This window comes from Liolophura sinensis, chromosome 4, assembly GCF_032854445.1.
Source record: "Liolophura sinensis isolate JHLJ2023 chromosome 4, CUHK_Ljap_v2, whole genome shotgun sequence".
NCBI lineage: Eukaryota > Metazoa > Mollusca > Polyplacophora > Chitonida > Chitonidae > Liolophura > Liolophura sinensis.
Genome location: NC_088298.1, coordinates 15,768,480 through 15,785,877, shown reverse-complemented (window position 1 = coordinate 15,785,877; position 17,398 = coordinate 15,768,480). Strand labels below are relative to the sequence as shown.

Sequence of the window (17,398 nt, the reverse complement as noted above, 5' to 3'; positions counted from 1 at the left end):
AGTACTGTACTTGCACGACCCTACATTTATCAGTCACAATTTTGCCTGATTTTGTGTGGTTTGTTAACCACGGAAATGTGGTTTATCCGGATGTTACATGTATGCATGTAGGGCTGAAAAACTTTGTTTCAGCACCCTTTGTAATATTTCATGATCTTTTTTGCTCCTATAATTACCTTTAAGAAAGTGCTTAAGGTAAAGCATAATTTCATTTTCTTTTCCTTTTCCTTATGTTTCCAGGTTTTAGCCTCTGACCTCATGAGTCCAGATATTCTGCTCCAGCTAACCTCTGACCTGGAGAAAGAGAACCAGTCAGGTAAGCGGTCTTTTGAAGTTTTCGTCCCAAATTTTAGAACTGTTAGATTTGCTGATTGGTTCTTTCTGAGTCATCCAGTTTTATGCCAGTGTTATCTGTCTGAACTCTCACAGCACACATCATGGCTCCGATGACAGCATAGTTAATATCTTGCATAAATTCATACATTAAAAAACTGAACAATTTTTTTAAAAATGTTTTCTCACATGTACATTTAGTCATTCAATAAGTTTTCAGTTTTGCCAACAACGCAACCCACGTGGGGTACTTTAATAATTGTCCTTGTTTGGTTTGTATATGTATGAAGATCATGAGCTTCGAGAATGTGAATTTCCATCATTTTTTGAAGGGCTCTAATGATTGGTTTATTTTCACAGTATCAACCAATCCCCTGGCCCGTACCAGCAGTGCTCAGTCTGACAGTAGTGGGTTTGCAGATACCGAACCAGACAACATGCTGGACTTAGCCATGTCTAAGGTAAGGAAAAAAGTAACAAAAAGTTAAAATATTTATGGTTTAATTGCTTGTATTAGTAGACCTTTTGCAACCCATGTGTCACATATCAGACATATTAACCTCTCGACCTTAGATTTATTCTTTTAAAAAACTTAATGAATTCCTGTATTCCTGACCTGCGGGAAAGACAACTGTCAACAAGTCAGGTAGAAAAAGCACATGTGGGCATAATTATGATGTTGCTTTATGTTTAAGGATTTCACATGAATAGTTGTCGCATCTAGTTTTTAGGTTTCTAGTCTTTATTGTTAAATTCTGGTTACTTTGCGTTCAGGTGAACTCGTTAATGGGGAGTAGCTGTGAGAGTGACGTCACATGGGCCAGCAGCGTCAACACCGTTCTCCCACACAGCAGCGATGAACAGTCCGATCTGATTGGTCAACGTTCTGACCATATGACCACATCATCAGACGACCAGATGTCACCGCCTTCATTTTCTTCATCGTCCAGTTTCACCGAGGATAAGTGCATTGGGACGGACATCCAGGGATTGGATCTTATTTTTCAAGTGCTGACCCCCAGTGGTGAAGTGTATCATCCTGCGCAAGGGGAGACTACGGTTGATAACCAGAGCTCTGATGCTGTTTTGGAAGGGATGAGCTCGCAGTGGAATAATGACATTGTGTCCGGATTCAGTGAAAAGTCCTGTCGATTTCACGAATCCAGTTATTGCATCATTCCGACGATGTACGAGTCAGACTTTGGAATAGGTTCCGAAAGCTGGTCAGCGGCAAGTAACCGGTCCAACGACTTGAACGGAAACCCTACCCCCCAGAAAAACATAGTATCGCGATATTATATAGACATATCACCACGGAAACAAAGACTCACAAGTGAGTCTGATGCTGATGAGAAATCAGAAGTTTCACAACTCTCACTGAAGCTGAAAAATGGACGTTTCAGGTCATCAGATAGCTGCGGAAGCTCAGATAGTTCAACCACAACACAGCTTCACACCTCGAAGCGCAAAGTGCAGAGTTTGCGCGAGGAACTGAGCGATGTGGAGATGAGGCAGGAGGAGCGCGATTCACGCGACTTTCAGGATGAGGTGGACGAAGACTATCCTGTAGAGGATTGCAATAAGTCGATCAGCGAGGATAGATCGCTGGTAGAAGAAGCTGACTACTCGCTCTGCAATTTTTCACACGTCCATGAAACGTGTGAACAGTCGCCCGTGGGAATGTCAACACCGAAGACCGGCCCACGACCTGAAGCCCGTGCGTTACATGTACCTTTCTGCCGGCGTGACATGGCCGTCTTGAACCTTTGTGCTCATCAAAGTCCAAACGGACAGTTCACGTGTTCCCAGCTCCAGGCCGCAAGCACTCCGGAGGTCAAAAGGCAAAGGTCAGAGGAGGTTGAGGCAGCCATCTTTGAATACCAGAAACTTGCCTCATTGATAAATCAGCCTATTACACGGGTAAGTGTTGATGGTATTTAGGGTGAAATTTTCAGGCAAAATTTAGTTGGGATTTTTCCCTGCAAAATTTAGTTCAAATTTTCTCTTTCGTTCAAGCTTTCTCTGTAAAATTTAGTTCAAATTTTGTCTGCATAATTGAAAATCAAATACAGTATAAAATGCGCTTTGACTTTAAAATGAAGAATTTACCCTATGAAATTTTTACCCTATAATATTTTCCTCTTCAGAAACGACCTGGCTTAGGTCCAGTCACAACACCTCGTTACCAAGGACCCACCCATAGCGACAAGTGGAGAGCACTCCGACAAGATCAGGTTCGTCACAATACCTCATTAGCATGGATACTTACTAGTTTATTTTTAAAATCTGCGCTTTTTCCTGTGAAACTTTCTTGTGGAATTTGCAAAGTTGTTGTTTCCAATTTGGCGCCCAAGTTAAGTGACAAGCTTAAAATTTAGCTGAAAGTGCTCACATATTACAAATTTAGGATGTTTTTCGGATACATGTCCACGTGCTATATTTGTTTTAAGCTTTTGGACATTTTTTATAGAAATTGTATATTTTTACCTGAATAAAATTTATGGAAAATTACAACTGGTCTTTGGTGTTGATCGTTACGCAGATTTTAAGATCAGACTAATTAAGTATCCTTATTAATAATTCATTAATATTAATATTATTCTGAGTAACATTACATTAGCAACTTTTGAATTTCCTTAACAAATAAGTAAGTTTGCACATTTCACAGGAAGTTTTCATTATTTTTTACCTTATTTTTTTAACTTACCGGATTTACAATATGTACCTTAATAAAGGCATGGTATGTTTTTCTCCTTAGGAAGGCTGTCCTTCCTGTTAGTTTACCTGTAGGGTGTTTATTTCACATATAGGATGTTTCTTTCACATCTGTTGATACGTTTATTACATAATACCTCCCAAGAGTGTTCCTGACTCTCATTAGAGTATGTATTCACACCCTTCTGGTGCCCCACCCCCCACACGCTTCCTGCCCACTATCACCTAATATTGTAGCTGACACCTCTCCCATGGGGGAGGTACATGTACTCTCTGGCTGAGTGAGGGGCAAAGGATACACATAATAAGCTAATCCTTGTTGACTTTGAAATCAAATCTGTGAAAAATCTGTAGGAAGTCCTGCAGAATAAACTCTTTAAGTGTAATGCCAGATCTTTGCACTGTAAACTGTTCAAGCGCATGTACGGAACACGAAAAACATTGATTTGATAACCAATTTGCAGTATGTGAAAACTGTTCACATGTATATTTTGTGATTTTGATTCATCAAGTTGTGCCCTATTCAAGACAGCTCATTGTCAAGGAATACATCTGCTTTTCTGAGTGGGAAATCTTTTTGGGGAATTCATCTTAAGATATGATCACGCATGAACAATGCATGTTGTAATTGGGAGGTAGACGCTTTTGGGAGATAAAGGCGAACATTGAATTACTTGACTGACAGGTGGTTCAAAAATTTAGCATTTTTTTTTCTTTTTTTTTTAAATAGTTTATAACTTCAATTTTTTATAAATTCATATATACACATGCATTCTGTAAACATTCGCTAAGGGCTTTTTTTAACAGTATGCGCATGCTTTTGATGAACGCCTTTCAAAAGAATGAGTTCACAATCTACAATTCTTCTCAGAAATGTACCAAATTCCGGTGGATCCCCAAAAAAATTCAAAAAGAATTCAAAAGACTAGATTGATAATGATTACATGTATGCTCTGAAAGGATTTTTTTTTTTTCATTAACTGTCTTTGGACATTACATTCTTTCTAATTAAGGTATATTTCATAAGCTTTGGAACCAAATAGTTACCAGCGAATTGCTGTCCCTAACCTTGATATAGTGTCCAGTGTATGTTGAATAAAGGGGCTTTCTTTTCTATGAGTTTACAGAATGTGCCCCCTCCCCCCCCCCTCCCCAAGAAAAAAATGTTAATAAGCTACATGTATATTTTGCCATCAGTGGACACAAATTGGTTGATTTTCTGATCAGGTATTATCCTGCTTATACCTTAATTAAAGAGAGACCTTCAGCTGATTTTTAAGTTAAAACAGTGATTTAAATACCTGTAAATTAAACTTAATAAGGTGTCAACCCAATCTCACCTGACTCCTCTTAAATCACCTGAACTGCTTTGATCTCTTTCATTTGGCAGGTGGATTTCCCTTTGATCTGCTTTACCAAAATTATAGTGAGCTCATAATTATGTTTTTGATACCATAATTTCATTGCCTACAGATTAGAGAAAGCTTTCATGCATGGCGTAAGAACCTTCATGTTGTTGTTGAATGTGTGGTTATGCAATTACATTGATTGACAGGTGGTTTTACAGAATAACAAAGGCATAATTCTGTAATACATTGGTCAGACTCGCCTGCAGATTAGGTATTGTTATGAAATATATACGTAACATGTACATAAGTATAAGTCAATAATAGTTGAATGCATACATTAACCTGCTTGTAGGGGGACGGGAAAAAAAAAAGGAAAATTAAGTGAGAATTATGGTTTAAAGATAATGCAGACCACCAAATAATTCGCACGTTTTGTTGATTTCTTCCCAGTTAAATACAAGTATGACCTGAATGTGACATCTGTTGTGTGTAATTATCAGCTGTTGTCTGCAAAGTCTTGGCTTTTGAAATTTTCTCATCAAACTAGAATTGCATTAGCTGCAGATGTCCGGAAATTGTTGATAGTCAAAGATTACATAAGCCTTTATTAGCTTAGAGAAACTAACACAGTTCTAAATGATCTTCCATAATTGTGGGAGAAAAAGGATGTCAAAATCTGACTTAACCTGACACATAAAATGGTTTCATTTCTCTGCTTGTCTCCTGACTTGACACAAGCTCATCTTTTCATCTGCATGCTGACATCATTGATAAGGCTCTCTACCCTGAAAGCTTTATTGTGTTTTTGCCTCATTGTTCTCGTCGCAGTCATCAATTTTGTCATCGGAAACCTTTATCACATTTGCCCTTTTGACATTTTGGCATTCACATTCACACTCACATTTTAAGGAATACTTGAGTTGTGACACAATCAATTAGCAAGCCCCTCCCTACAGAGTTAAAATGTCACCAGCGTAGTATCCATGCATAACAAAGGAAACCTAGAGTATGTTGACCCCCAAATTAAATCTGTCAGTTGTTTTTAGAAGGGCAATATCTTATTGATCCACATTTGATAAAAAAAAGTCAGTATTATACCTAGATTTTCATCATCGTTTATGTGCCATATTTAACGTTTGTATTATACTTTAATTAAGCTTCCTTCTCGTTAAACATGTATACACTTATGTTACTGTAGCAAAAGTTTTTTTTTTCGATTTTACAAAAGATAAAGTTTACTGTAAATATCATAAATACCCTAATTCTTCAGCCTCTGCAACCAGTATTTGGAAGCATTCTGGGAGAACAATGAGGGTGTAGAGAAATAATTTGTACAGTTTTATGACACTTGCATCTTTAATGACACAAAACAAATCGTTTTCAACATCATTCTTCTAATGACTGTGTGCATAAATTCCACCATAAAAAGTGTTGGTGGTTGACATTATTGAAGATTTACAGTATTAGCTCTCTTTTTTTTTTTTCAAACACCCAATAGAGGAAACCTGCGATAGGATAGTACAACTTTAATGCATTTGCCTGCTCTCTTAGTTGACCTACATGTGGACAGTAGTGCTCCAAAAAACAAGATGTAATCTGCTTAAAGTTTAAGCTTGGAAAGAGGGGTAAGAGGAAAATGCCCATGGTTTAGGGCCCCCTGTGGGCAACTGTAGAGCTGTGGGCTTGGGTCTTCCAAAAACAAATTGTCTGGGTTTGCTGGACAGCCTACATTGGGTGCCAGCTCTGTTAAAAGGGGCTTTGTTGGGGCACAATAGGGGTCTGGGGGCTGAAGGCACTCTCACAGTGCACCAGGGTGTCATCAAGCTTTTCTATATATAACTTCAGCTTAGCAACTGACCCTTGTGTAATTCAGCTGGCCAAGGTCGTGGTGTTTGGTTGGTAGTAGCATAGAACTGGATCAGGTTGATCTGTTTTGGAGCTTTAATTTGCCGGTGTCCTTATCCAGGAAGGGGGACTTTGTGCATTTATTTCTTGGTAAGGTCATGATTTTGTTTCTAGTGTGGTTTTGGTAAAAATTTAGACATTAGAAGAGGTTAGTTGGGACCGTGAAATTAGTAAAACTGTGGTGAAATCAGAAAATGTAGAAGGCAGCTAGTATCTAGGTGCTCAGACATTCCATGGCTGCTTCAGTTTTAAGCAGTTTCTGTTCAGTTTTTTTTTTCGAAATGTTTCATGTGAAGCTTGGCTGGTAGAAATTCACTTTCTGAAGCTCATCAAGGCCTTCAAATTGACATTTTCGATGCCAGTGTTATTCTGATGAGAAATTAATCAATTTTCACAAGAAATTCTTCAGTGGCCAATCAGTCAGAATCAAGCAAAATGTGACACAGGAAAATGTGACACAGGAAAATGTGACACAGGAAAATGCTAACCGTCCATAAGCTTCCTTTGATGGTCAGGCAAACAGTTCAAGGGAAATTTAACTTCAAGTATTTGTCAACTCTGCTTTCTCTGATTTAATTGTTCTCTCGAATGATTCAAGTTGTGGAAGGAAAAAAAAAAAAACACAAGGGAAAGCTCTGATATACAAGGGTATTTACTGGGGTACTCTGTTTTCATCGAAAATGTTTGCAAGTTTTCATTCTAATCGATGAGTTTTAAGTGTAGCATGTACTTTATAAAATAAAATACTGAGAAATACTGAAATTTTTTAATTTTATTGACAGCTAATCAGTCATCAATCAATGCACATGCTGTGCACATGTGTCTGTTTAAAATATCATACCTTGTGTAACAAGTTTGTCGCCATCTGTTGCATATAGCCCAAATCCCTCCTGGGTCCAAAAGAAAACCGATATAATGTTAATAACAACACCTGGTAGCCAGCAACCTGCTGTTAGATGTTTGCAAACTTTTGCCAACCTTTGTTTTTGTTACAGCTTGTCTGGGTGTCACTTATCTCAAGAAGCCATGAAGTGTTCAGTAGGCATTTTTAAAGTTTGATAAAATATCTTTTGCCAAGTTTGACCCATCCTGTTTTGCTTGATATCTTGTTAAATATTTGTTTTTAATACCTTAGCTAAATCATTTACTTGGTACAGTTTTGAACATCATACAAATGCTAAACATCTTGTACTTAATTTTGGAAAAGAAATAGCATTTTATGACAAATATGTATTTACCACAAGTTTCATAATTTTGATAAGAGATAATTTTAATAAGAGATGTACCAGCATGGATAGAAAATGAATTTTTCAAATTTAGAAAAGTATACTATGGTAAGATTCTGTCCATAGACAAATTTACATTTTCTGCGAAGGTTAAAGAATACTGAATGCTTTCAAAACAAATTTGATTCATATAGGGCAAGTATAGAATTCAAGGGTTCAGTGATCATAGGGAAGAAATTAAGCCGTTAGCACGTAAATTTTAAAGGTTTCACAAGCTTTTGATACATTGGACAAAGATCCAGACGAGAGGGTCAAAAGGTTGTGAAACCTTTTAAATTTACACGTTGATACCTCCAGATTGATACTTCTCCAGATTTCATTAATGTATGTAATATTATTACGAACAATTTTTTAGGCAGATTACATTAATCAATCCCATCAGGCCCATATGTGAAAGGCTCGGCACACTGGACCTAAATACTGCACAAAGCATTTGAGTTCGGCAGAATTGATTTTGCACTGCCCCGGTATTTTGTTGACGCAAATCTGCTTTAGGTAGTGCGCTGACGTTCATGCTCACCTTCATAACAGGCTGGGCTGAATTACAGGTCGAAGATATCATGAATTTGGCAATCTAGCCAAGTTTTTGCTGTTGAAAACGGCTTGTCTGCAAAGTCATCAGCCAGAAGATATGTAAAGCCAGCGGTGTTGGAGTTATTACAAATTGCTCTGGTGAGATTTAAATCTCTCAGTGTAATTCTTCAACCTTTCGGCAATATTTGCAAGGTGTTTATTCAAGCATATTCTGAGGCCATTATTGTAAGGGAAGAAATTACATGTATACATTTTGTAAGACCTGAGGTTGACTAACCCAGCAAATGCTGTTTTGCCTGAAATCAGATTGTAAAGGTGCCTAAATTTGTCTTCATGCAAGCATGCAAAAAGGTTGAAGAATTTGACTATATGTATTTGACCATGTGAGATGCTGAAGTCCCAGGGGGGGTTGGGATTGGGTGTGGTGACTGCATCTTGTTCCCTGCAGAGATATCTGGTCCAAATTTTAAACTTAACCCTGTTAAGCTGGAGCAGGTTTTTTGGTCATATTGTGTGTGACTATAGGAACAGCATTAAAGTATTCTCAGATTGTTTACCACCATCATTTTCCTGATTTTTTTTGGAATGTTATAAGTTGTTCACCATGTTAATAGTATATTTGATGTTTGGATCATTTCAGAAGCTATCTGAAGAAACTCGTCTAATGCAGCAAGCAATTGACCGATACAAGATGGAGCTACGCCATCTTGAAAGCTCGTTCAATGCCCACTACAGCAAGGTCTATGATATGATGACCGAAGAAGAAAGGTGAGTATTTGTTTTTTTTTTAATAATAATAATAATAATTATTATAATGATGAGGATGAAAATAATAATAACTTAATGTATTTTGGGGAAATACTATTCATTCACAATTTTTCCTCCACAGAGATGAAATTGAAGAGCTCCAGCTGTTAAGAGCAGAGGTGTACAAGGAGGTGTGCGAGACGGAGAAGCTGATGTTAAGTCGCTCTGCGCATCTGGCGGGGAAACGGCCAGACACGCTCCGACCTTTAGCCTCATTAGACGTCGTCCATCAGGTTAGACAGTATTTCGTTTTTTATGTTTGCTCGTAATTCTGAAACTGTGTATTCAATGTTTATCATGTGTCTAATTCAGCAGCATTTTTCTGTAATTCAACACAGAGAGAAAAAAATTCTCATGTCTTTTATTTTTTCTTTTCCTTTATGTATCTGGATAGGAAGTTATACAGAGACATAAATTTCATTCGATAGATTTTGCTCCTAAAAACATATAAGTATAAATTTTTTATACTTTTCGTATCTTTTTCATCTTATTAACAGACATATGTTAGGGTACTATAAAGACATTTGTAAACTGTTAGTAGGCTTACAAAAAACCAAAAACAAATGTGCATTAAAAGTCTGATTCCAATTACCACCTCATTCTCATTTGCCAACTTGTCCATTATCACCATATTTCTCTGTCACACTGAAAGGGGTGCTCAGTTGGTTAGCGCGCTAGCGCAGCGTGATGACCCAGCAGTGTCTCAACAATGCAGTCGCTGTGAGTTCAAGTCCACCTCATGCTGGCTTCTTCTCCGGCTTTACATGGGAAGGTTTCTCCCCGGGCTCTGCCCGATTTCCACCCACCATAATGCTGGCTGGCGTCGTATAAATGAAATATTCTTGAGTAGGGCGTAAAACACCAATCAAATAAATCATATAAATAAATCATCCAATCAAATTGTCCGTTACAGATGATAGAGCTGCTGAAGGAGCAGATGTATCAGCGCACCGTGGTGCACGATCTGGATTCATCGATGGACCAGATACTGGACTCAAGCTCCTCCTCTTTACCTCTGTCGCCATGGGAAGAGGAAGTGTCCGACCTGAAGGATGAATTGCGGAGGGAGCAGCGAGAACAACAGAGAGAGCTGGAGAAGTCATTTGAAGATGTAAGGACTATTTGGCAATAAAACTTGTTCGTCACAAGGCCTGGAGGTTTATTGTGGGGGACAAATCTTAACTGGTTTTCACATTTGGTATTTGTATGTTTTAACTGGAATTTTGACCATAGAGCTTTTGCATGCAGTTGAAAAAATGGTTTAGGGGAATATCATGTTATTGAATATCGTGCTATTGAATATCATGTTATTTCAAACTTTTAGTTTTTTCAAAGTCTAGATTATGATTTTCACTTTTACAGAAACATGGAATTCAGATGATGAGATCCTAAAAAAGATGTGTTATAATTTTTGTCTTTAATTGTTGGATTTATTTGCTTACTGATGTGAAATATTTCATAGTTTTGAATGCATGATGTAAATGTACACCAGTGTGACTTGAGTTTTTAAACTCTGTGGCAAGCTGAGCCTGACTTGCCAACAATAAAGTTTACTCTCAACATGACCATTTGTGCATTAATTTCTGAACTATTTGTTTTCTTTGTCTAGTTGAAGATTTCTCTGCTTGAGGAAGTGCGGACAGAGCTGAAATCAGGAACACAGTCACTGTATCAAGAACTTCAGGTAAGAAGGGAATTCTGTATAAACATTTTGTCAAAGATTAAGACCAGCTGCTTGGTGATACACAGAATTGTCAGTGGACTCTTCATTTTTGTCTTCACGCATTTTGTTAAGTCATTGCCTAAGTCATCATTAATGTTTTGTTTTTTTTTTGTTTTACAAAAAAAAAATGTAAGAATAAATGTCTTTTGGTTTTTCATACGTTTTTTTACACCCAAACTGCACAAAAACAGATCTAGTACAAATACAGATTAAATGACTTTTAATTTTAACTTCCTTTTATTATTTATCAGATAGCAATAAGGGTTAAGTAGCAATGGGGGAGTGCTGCCAATCAAATTCAATTTGTTGAAATAGTCCACTGATTTTTTGTATATTTTATTTTTTTTTTCTTTTTTTCATGAAAGATGCCTAATTTTCCAACTCTTAATTGTGTTGCAGTCCAAAGATCAGAAAATCAACGCTCTTCAAACAGAAATTCGACACTTAAGGCGACGAAGTTTACAAGCTGAACTGCTGCCACCTCGATGAATATTTAAATGGCTTTATTCCAAGAGATGTGATTGGTCAACAGCTACCAGTGGATCTGCATGTCTGGGTCATCTCAGTTAATATATGGGCATAACATTAAGATGTGCGATATGATTGGATGAGAGCCTTGCGTATTCATTGGTGGACCTGAACTGGAGAAAGGCCTTCTACTGGCTGATTATCCTGTGGTCAAAGGTGATGTCCGCTCTAGGACTTGTTATACTCCAAGGGAGGTAATTCATAGTCTGGAGGAAAACAGATATAGCACTTGAATGAGATGTGCACAGTGGTACTTCAGAGGATTTTTGGCGAAAGGGAACACCCAGTTTGTTTGGTTCTGAGGAAATGTGGACTGAAGAAGTGATTCACAAAAATCTACCAGTCTCTGACAGAACCTTGCAGGTGTAAAGACACATATTCAAGAATAAAAAAGTAGAAACACACCTTTTAGTGCTTGTGAAAGTCATCGGTTCCTATGCGCATTGCTACGTAGCCGGTATCATGGCTACGTTGCCAGTATCATTGCAGATTTGCAAAGTTCACCTTGAACTGTAATAAACGCTACTACTGGACAAAGACAGGAAATTGTGGCAGAGTGCTGTGTTCCAAGATTAAATTGAGGCTGTGATAAAGATGACAAAAATATCGTTTTGCGAATTTGTGCAAAATCTAGCCATTCCCTACTTGCATTATTGATTCTCTGCAACAAGGACTTGCAAGAGATGTCTCAGTATCACATGTGTATTGTGTATTGTTGTTATTTGCAATGAGGATGTGCAAGCGTCAGTAATCAGTGTCGTACATGCAGCATGCGTTATCTACAACAGCGGTGCAAAAGTGTAGCATTGAATGTCACATTGGCATCATGAACTGCAAGTGGAAGTGTGCATTTGCTAAGGAAAGTGAACAAGGACAAACAAGGTCATCGTGCAGTGTCAACAAATCATAGAAGTCATTGGAATTGTGGGATACATGTAGAAAGACAGTGTAAATCAAAATCGGTGGTTGTCGAACTGCAACAAGCATGGTGTTCAGGAATATCCAAGGAACCTGGAGATTGGCAGCACTAGAGTTTAGGACTTTCACCAATCATGCAAGAAGACAAACAAATGGCAATAAACAAGGACAATGTGCAAGATGCTATACATCACTGCATGGGCCTGTGTTCAAATGGTGGTTAGCATTCTTCAAAGAACAAATCCATTTTAAACCCGAAGACGCAAAAATAGGCATAAAAGTGGCAATGAAAGAAACTGTAGGAGGCATGGACTCGGGTGTTTTACCTTGAACGGGGGCACTGGATGGATGAAAATTTCTTTGTAATTTCTTCACTTGTGTGAATTAAGGTCTCTTTTTTCAGAGAGCTAAATCGAAACAGATGCTCAGCAACGAAATCATGATCTAATGGCAACAGTTACACCAGTTATCCCAGTATGCCATGAAGACTTTTTTTTCCATACTTCCACAGAATGTGGACTGCATGGTTTGGCAGTGTGACAGAGAAGTCGTTGCATTTCCATATGATGGGAAGTGTATATTGGCAGTGTGCCCTGAAGACCTCATTTCAAAGACAATGGAAAATAGTCACAGGTAGTTTTGAAAAGAACACATTTGCCCAGGATGATGGAAAATTTACATTTCCAGCGTGGAAAGAAATTGTATGTTTCCAAGACAACACTGTAAGGACAAATTGAGGAGAACATGAGAAAATTGTTGAACAGTTAAAGCTCTGACAGAACACCACTTTTTGGTGCAATTTTGACGACACACTCAGGTCATGAGGAGCTGATCTAATTCATTCCTTGCACGCAGAGGAAAATTTATTTGTCTTGCAAATGGGGAAATCATGAACTTGTGCTACATACCTGTTCATGGAGGAAACTGGAATCATCATAATGGCTATTTTGACATACTTGCTTTCATGGCTGTTTTGACAGACTTGCTTTCATGAGATATGAAGATATGGAAACTTCATGAATCAGAGTTACTACTCTTTATCAGTTTTCTGCTTTCCTGTGAGGATTTTAAGACCAGTTTCATTGGTCACAAGATATATGTATGCGTGGTCTCTTAAAGGTCTGTGTAAGACTGTCTCTGATTGGTTGTATGAAGTAGGATTGTAAGGATGTCTGTGATTGGTTTAATTGAACAGTAAGGTTGTATCATGGTTAAAAAGTTGGCCCAGTTTGCTGATTTTGTTCATATTCATTTGCATTGTAACATCACAAAGTGTAGATGAAAAGGTTACTGATTTTGTTTTTTTGTTTTTTCGTAAAGCAAATTTCATTCCCAAATTGCGTTTTTGGACAATCATGTTGAACTGTTGTTGGTTGTAACTTGTTAGATTCAGTGGGTGTTGGGTGTACCATGTTTAATTTTAGAATTGTGAATTTCTACAGTAACTTTTGTCATATTTTAGGTCATATTTTTTTATTCAGATGCAATTTTTTTAATGAAGCACTCGCACACTATTATATTCAGTAGAATATTAAGTACATTCAACAAGGGATCAATATGGCATGCTTTTTAGCATTTTTGGTTACATTTTTAGTGCAATTCCGGTTGCAATGTTATCAATTCTCAAGGTCTTCACACATTCAGAGGTAATCCGATTTGAGTGATTCTTTTCTTCCAAAGTATCTGAGAAACCAAACATTATGTCATGTTTCATTTTAACAATTTTGTCATGTTTTTATTACATGCGTTGTTTGCCAGTTACCCGCTGGACTTGTTTTTTTATGTTACTTGCTTACTTACATATTTATTAACAATAAAGGAGATTTTTTATGAAAAAAAAGTCTCTTAAAACCAAAATATCATGGTGCCTTGAAACATTTTGTCCAGTTAGGAGCTGGCTTAACTTTCAGGTTCATTGTTCATTGTTGGAAATTGCAGAAAATTCTTACTGGACACGGTGAAAATAGATCTGTTCAATATGCTCTGATTGTAAAGTACAGTGAAGTTGAGCTGCTTTATTTTGCGCTCCATCCAAAGTTGTATAAACAAATCTGTGTATTCAGGTGTTCAGTGCCAAAAATTCAGGGATCATTTTGGGCCTTGAAAAGCTGGAATTTAAAAAGTAACTCTTCCATGTCTTGAAAAGCCTGGAAAATAAAGGGGATTTCTAGTTCAGCATGGAAAACCCTTGAAGTTTAGGCTGCTAAACCAGTCTGTACTACAGTGCACAGTATGCTGACATTCTCATGGAAAAATTTGTTTTCCAACATCTTTGAAATTGCTTTGCATGCAGGTTTGTATATTTGAAAGGCAGAGAGTGAAGATCATCTTAGATTGCTCTGAGCCTGTCTCGGTACAGAATGTTTATTTCAAATATGAGCGAAGATGTGAATTTTGGACCTGGAAAAGCCTTGGAACTGGAAATCCGAAATCTTTGAAAGTGTATGATTTTTGGTGTATTCCAACATGTGGATTTGAATTCCTGGGGCAAAATCAGAAGAGCTGCCTTATGACAAGGATTTATCAAAATATATATCGTGACAATTAAAAGCAGGCATTGTCAGATGTCAGCAAATTTACAGAAGGTGAATGGGATTTTGTGAGGGGAGAAGGGAGATTGTGAGTTCTTGTATAACATTGCTGGCCATTCGTATTGTACATTTTTCCATCAAAATTTTCAATGCAGTGAGGTGATACTGTAACTCTAAAAAAAATGCTCCAAAAGTCTAGTACAGTAATATAAGTGAACTTAACCGTGAAGTTTTTCTGTTTAGCTGTGGATTCATTTTATCGCACACTGGAAAAACATTTCTGGCGTTCTTATGGTGGACTTTTCTCTGTTAAGGTGTTCGTTTTGTTTTCATGGCGAATTCATTTCATCTATATACCTTAGATGTTTCTGGACAGCCACAGATGTTTCCAGGCAGTCACAGAATGTTTGGACAATCTTGTATTGCACAGTAAGATATTGTAGGACTGTCATAGATATGTCAGTTTGTCATAGGTGTTTGGACAATCATGATTTGGGCAGTCATGTTATTTTAGACAATCGTTTTTGGGCAAATGTTTTGTACAATCATATTTAAGGCGGCCGGATTTTTGTACTGTCATGTTTTGGGCAATCTAAGGTTTTGTACAGTCAAGTTTTGGACGATCAGATGTTTTGTACAATCATGTTTGGACAGATGTTTTGTACAATCATGTTTGGACAGATGTTTTGTACAATCATGTTTTGGACAGATGTTTTGTGCAATCATGTTTTGAACAGTCAGGTGTTTGGCGCAGTCATGTTTTGGGCTGTCTGATGTTGGTACAGTCATGTTTTGGGCAGTCAGATGTTTGGTACGGTCATGTTTTGGGCAGTCAGATGTTTGGTACGGTCATGTTTTGGGCAGTCAGATGTTTGGTACAGTCATGTTTTGGGCTGTCTGATGTTGGTACAGTCATGTTTTGGGCAGTCAGATGTTTGGTACGGTCATGTTTTGGGCAGTCAGATGTTTGGTACAGTCATGTTTTGGACTGTCAGATGTTTCAGGTACCAGTGATGAGAACCATTTTTGTTGTGATGTTTTTTTGCAGTCACAGATTTGTGACAAGACTTGTAACCTTTTCAAGCACAGATGGTTCAGCCATCTCAGAGTTTTTCCTCAGAGTACAAGAAGTGTGTAGGCTTTCTGTGGGAGAAAGTGGTGTTCAACACAATGATGTGAAAGAGTGCACTGGGGTTAAAAAGTTTGTGTAAGTGTATTTCCCCAAAATAACTTGGAAAATGCTAATTTTTGATCTGGAATAGCCTTGAAAAAGCCTGGAAATTTGAAATCATTGTTTCAGTTGAAATTTTTTCCAAAGATAGGGTCCATTTTCTTTCTTGGAGATAGTGCATAGGGGTATCTGAGCTATAAACTTTTCCCAACTCTCAGTGTTTGCGCTACCTTGCTGAGAGTAAATGGTCAACGAAGCAAGTGTGATCATCGAGTACTATACCACTTTTCTCCATACTTGTGTGCCACACGGGAAGTTCATCAGAAGCTTTGCTGAAGGTAGGTGGTTTACTCGGGTGCTCCAGGTTCATCCATCCACAAAACTGATGTCCAAGTTAAATATCTGTGGGTGTGTTATTAAAGAACAGTCAAAGAAATAAACTGACATTAAGGTGTGAGATGGTCAATAAATTTGCTGATAGCTCCGTCTGGACAGTCAAGCTTGTGGACTGGGTGGCAACCATTCAGCTCTGGTTAAAGGCGTTTAATTGGGTTTAAAGGCATACAGTTATCTTTTAATGGGGCCTTACAGGCATTAATTTCTGCTGAAGGCATTCAATTTTTGTTTAAAGGCATTCAGTTCTGTTGAAAGGCATTCAGTTCTGTTGAAAGGCATTTAATTGGGTTTAAAGGCATTCAGTTCTGTTGAAAGGCATTCAGTTCTGTTGACAGTCATTCAGTTATGTTTAAAGGCATTTTGTGATTGTAAGTTGAAAGGCCTTTAGAAAGTCCCGTTTGTACAGTTGACATGGAATGGTACAATCCCAGATTGAAATGCATGCTGTCCTTTTTTTTTTTATTTGGACAGACAAATGTTTATAAATTCCCCATGAAAAGTGCTAATGGCAAGTTGTTATTTTTTAAGTGCTACTTTTGGAAATTATAAGATGTCCTTAATATGTGGTTAAGTTTTTTATTGTAACCATATATTGTCTTAGTGTTAATGAATATTTCAAATTTGTACGCATCTTTTAACAAATATATTTTTTTCACCTGGTATAAGGCCTTCTGTTTCGTCATCTTCGACTGAAGTTTATCAAAGCCGCGTGATCGGCCTTTATTCTGTGGCGTAACAATTAATTCATTCAGATTTGCCACAGTGGGGCAGATAATGCCCTACTTCGACCACTACCAGCTGTTTACTTGTATAATATTGAGGTTTTCAGTGTGTATTTAGCAAACACATATTTCGGGTGAGCTTGGCCACAAAGAGGACTTCCTGGTGTGATTACAGGTGTGGTAGGAAGTTATCTCTAGCTAACTATCTCAGACATCACACAGGAGAGAAACCATTCAAGTGTACCTGGTGTGATTACAGGTGTGGTAGGAAGTTATCTCTAGCTAACTATCTCAGACATCACACAGGAGAGAAACCATTCAAGTGTACCTGGTGCAATTACAGGTGTGGTAGGAAGTTATCTCTAGCTTATTATCTCAGACATCACACAGGAGAGAAACCATTCAAGTGTACCTGGTGCAATTACAGGTGTGGTAGGAAGTTATCTCTAGCTTATTATCTCAGACATCAAACAGGAGAGA

General features: G+C 37.7%; 1 protein-coding gene across 1 annotated transcript in view; it reads left to right on the top strand.

Annotated features, from left to right (window-relative positions):
• Nucleotides 1-12,024, top strand: part of LOC135464444 (uncharacterized) — a 62,149-nt gene extending 50,125 nt beyond the window's left edge. The window contains exons 9-17 of the mRNA XM_064741870.1: nt 241-316; nt 694-794; nt 1,108-2,253; nt 2,481-2,567; nt 8,763-8,890; nt 9,012-9,162; nt 9,843-10,040; nt 10,539-10,613; nt 11,052-12,024. Of these exons, the coding sequence (XP_064597940.1) occupies nt 241-316; nt 694-794; nt 1,108-2,253; nt 2,481-2,567; nt 8,763-8,890; nt 9,012-9,162; nt 9,843-10,040; nt 10,539-10,613; nt 11,052-11,141 (2,052 nt within the window). The 3' untranslated portion in view covers nt 11,142-12,024. The remainder of the gene's footprint in view (nt 1-240; nt 317-693; nt 795-1,107; nt 2,254-2,480; nt 2,568-8,762; nt 8,891-9,011; nt 9,163-9,842; nt 10,041-10,538; nt 10,614-11,051) is intronic.
• Nucleotides 12,025-17,398: the final 5,374 nt, after the last annotated feature.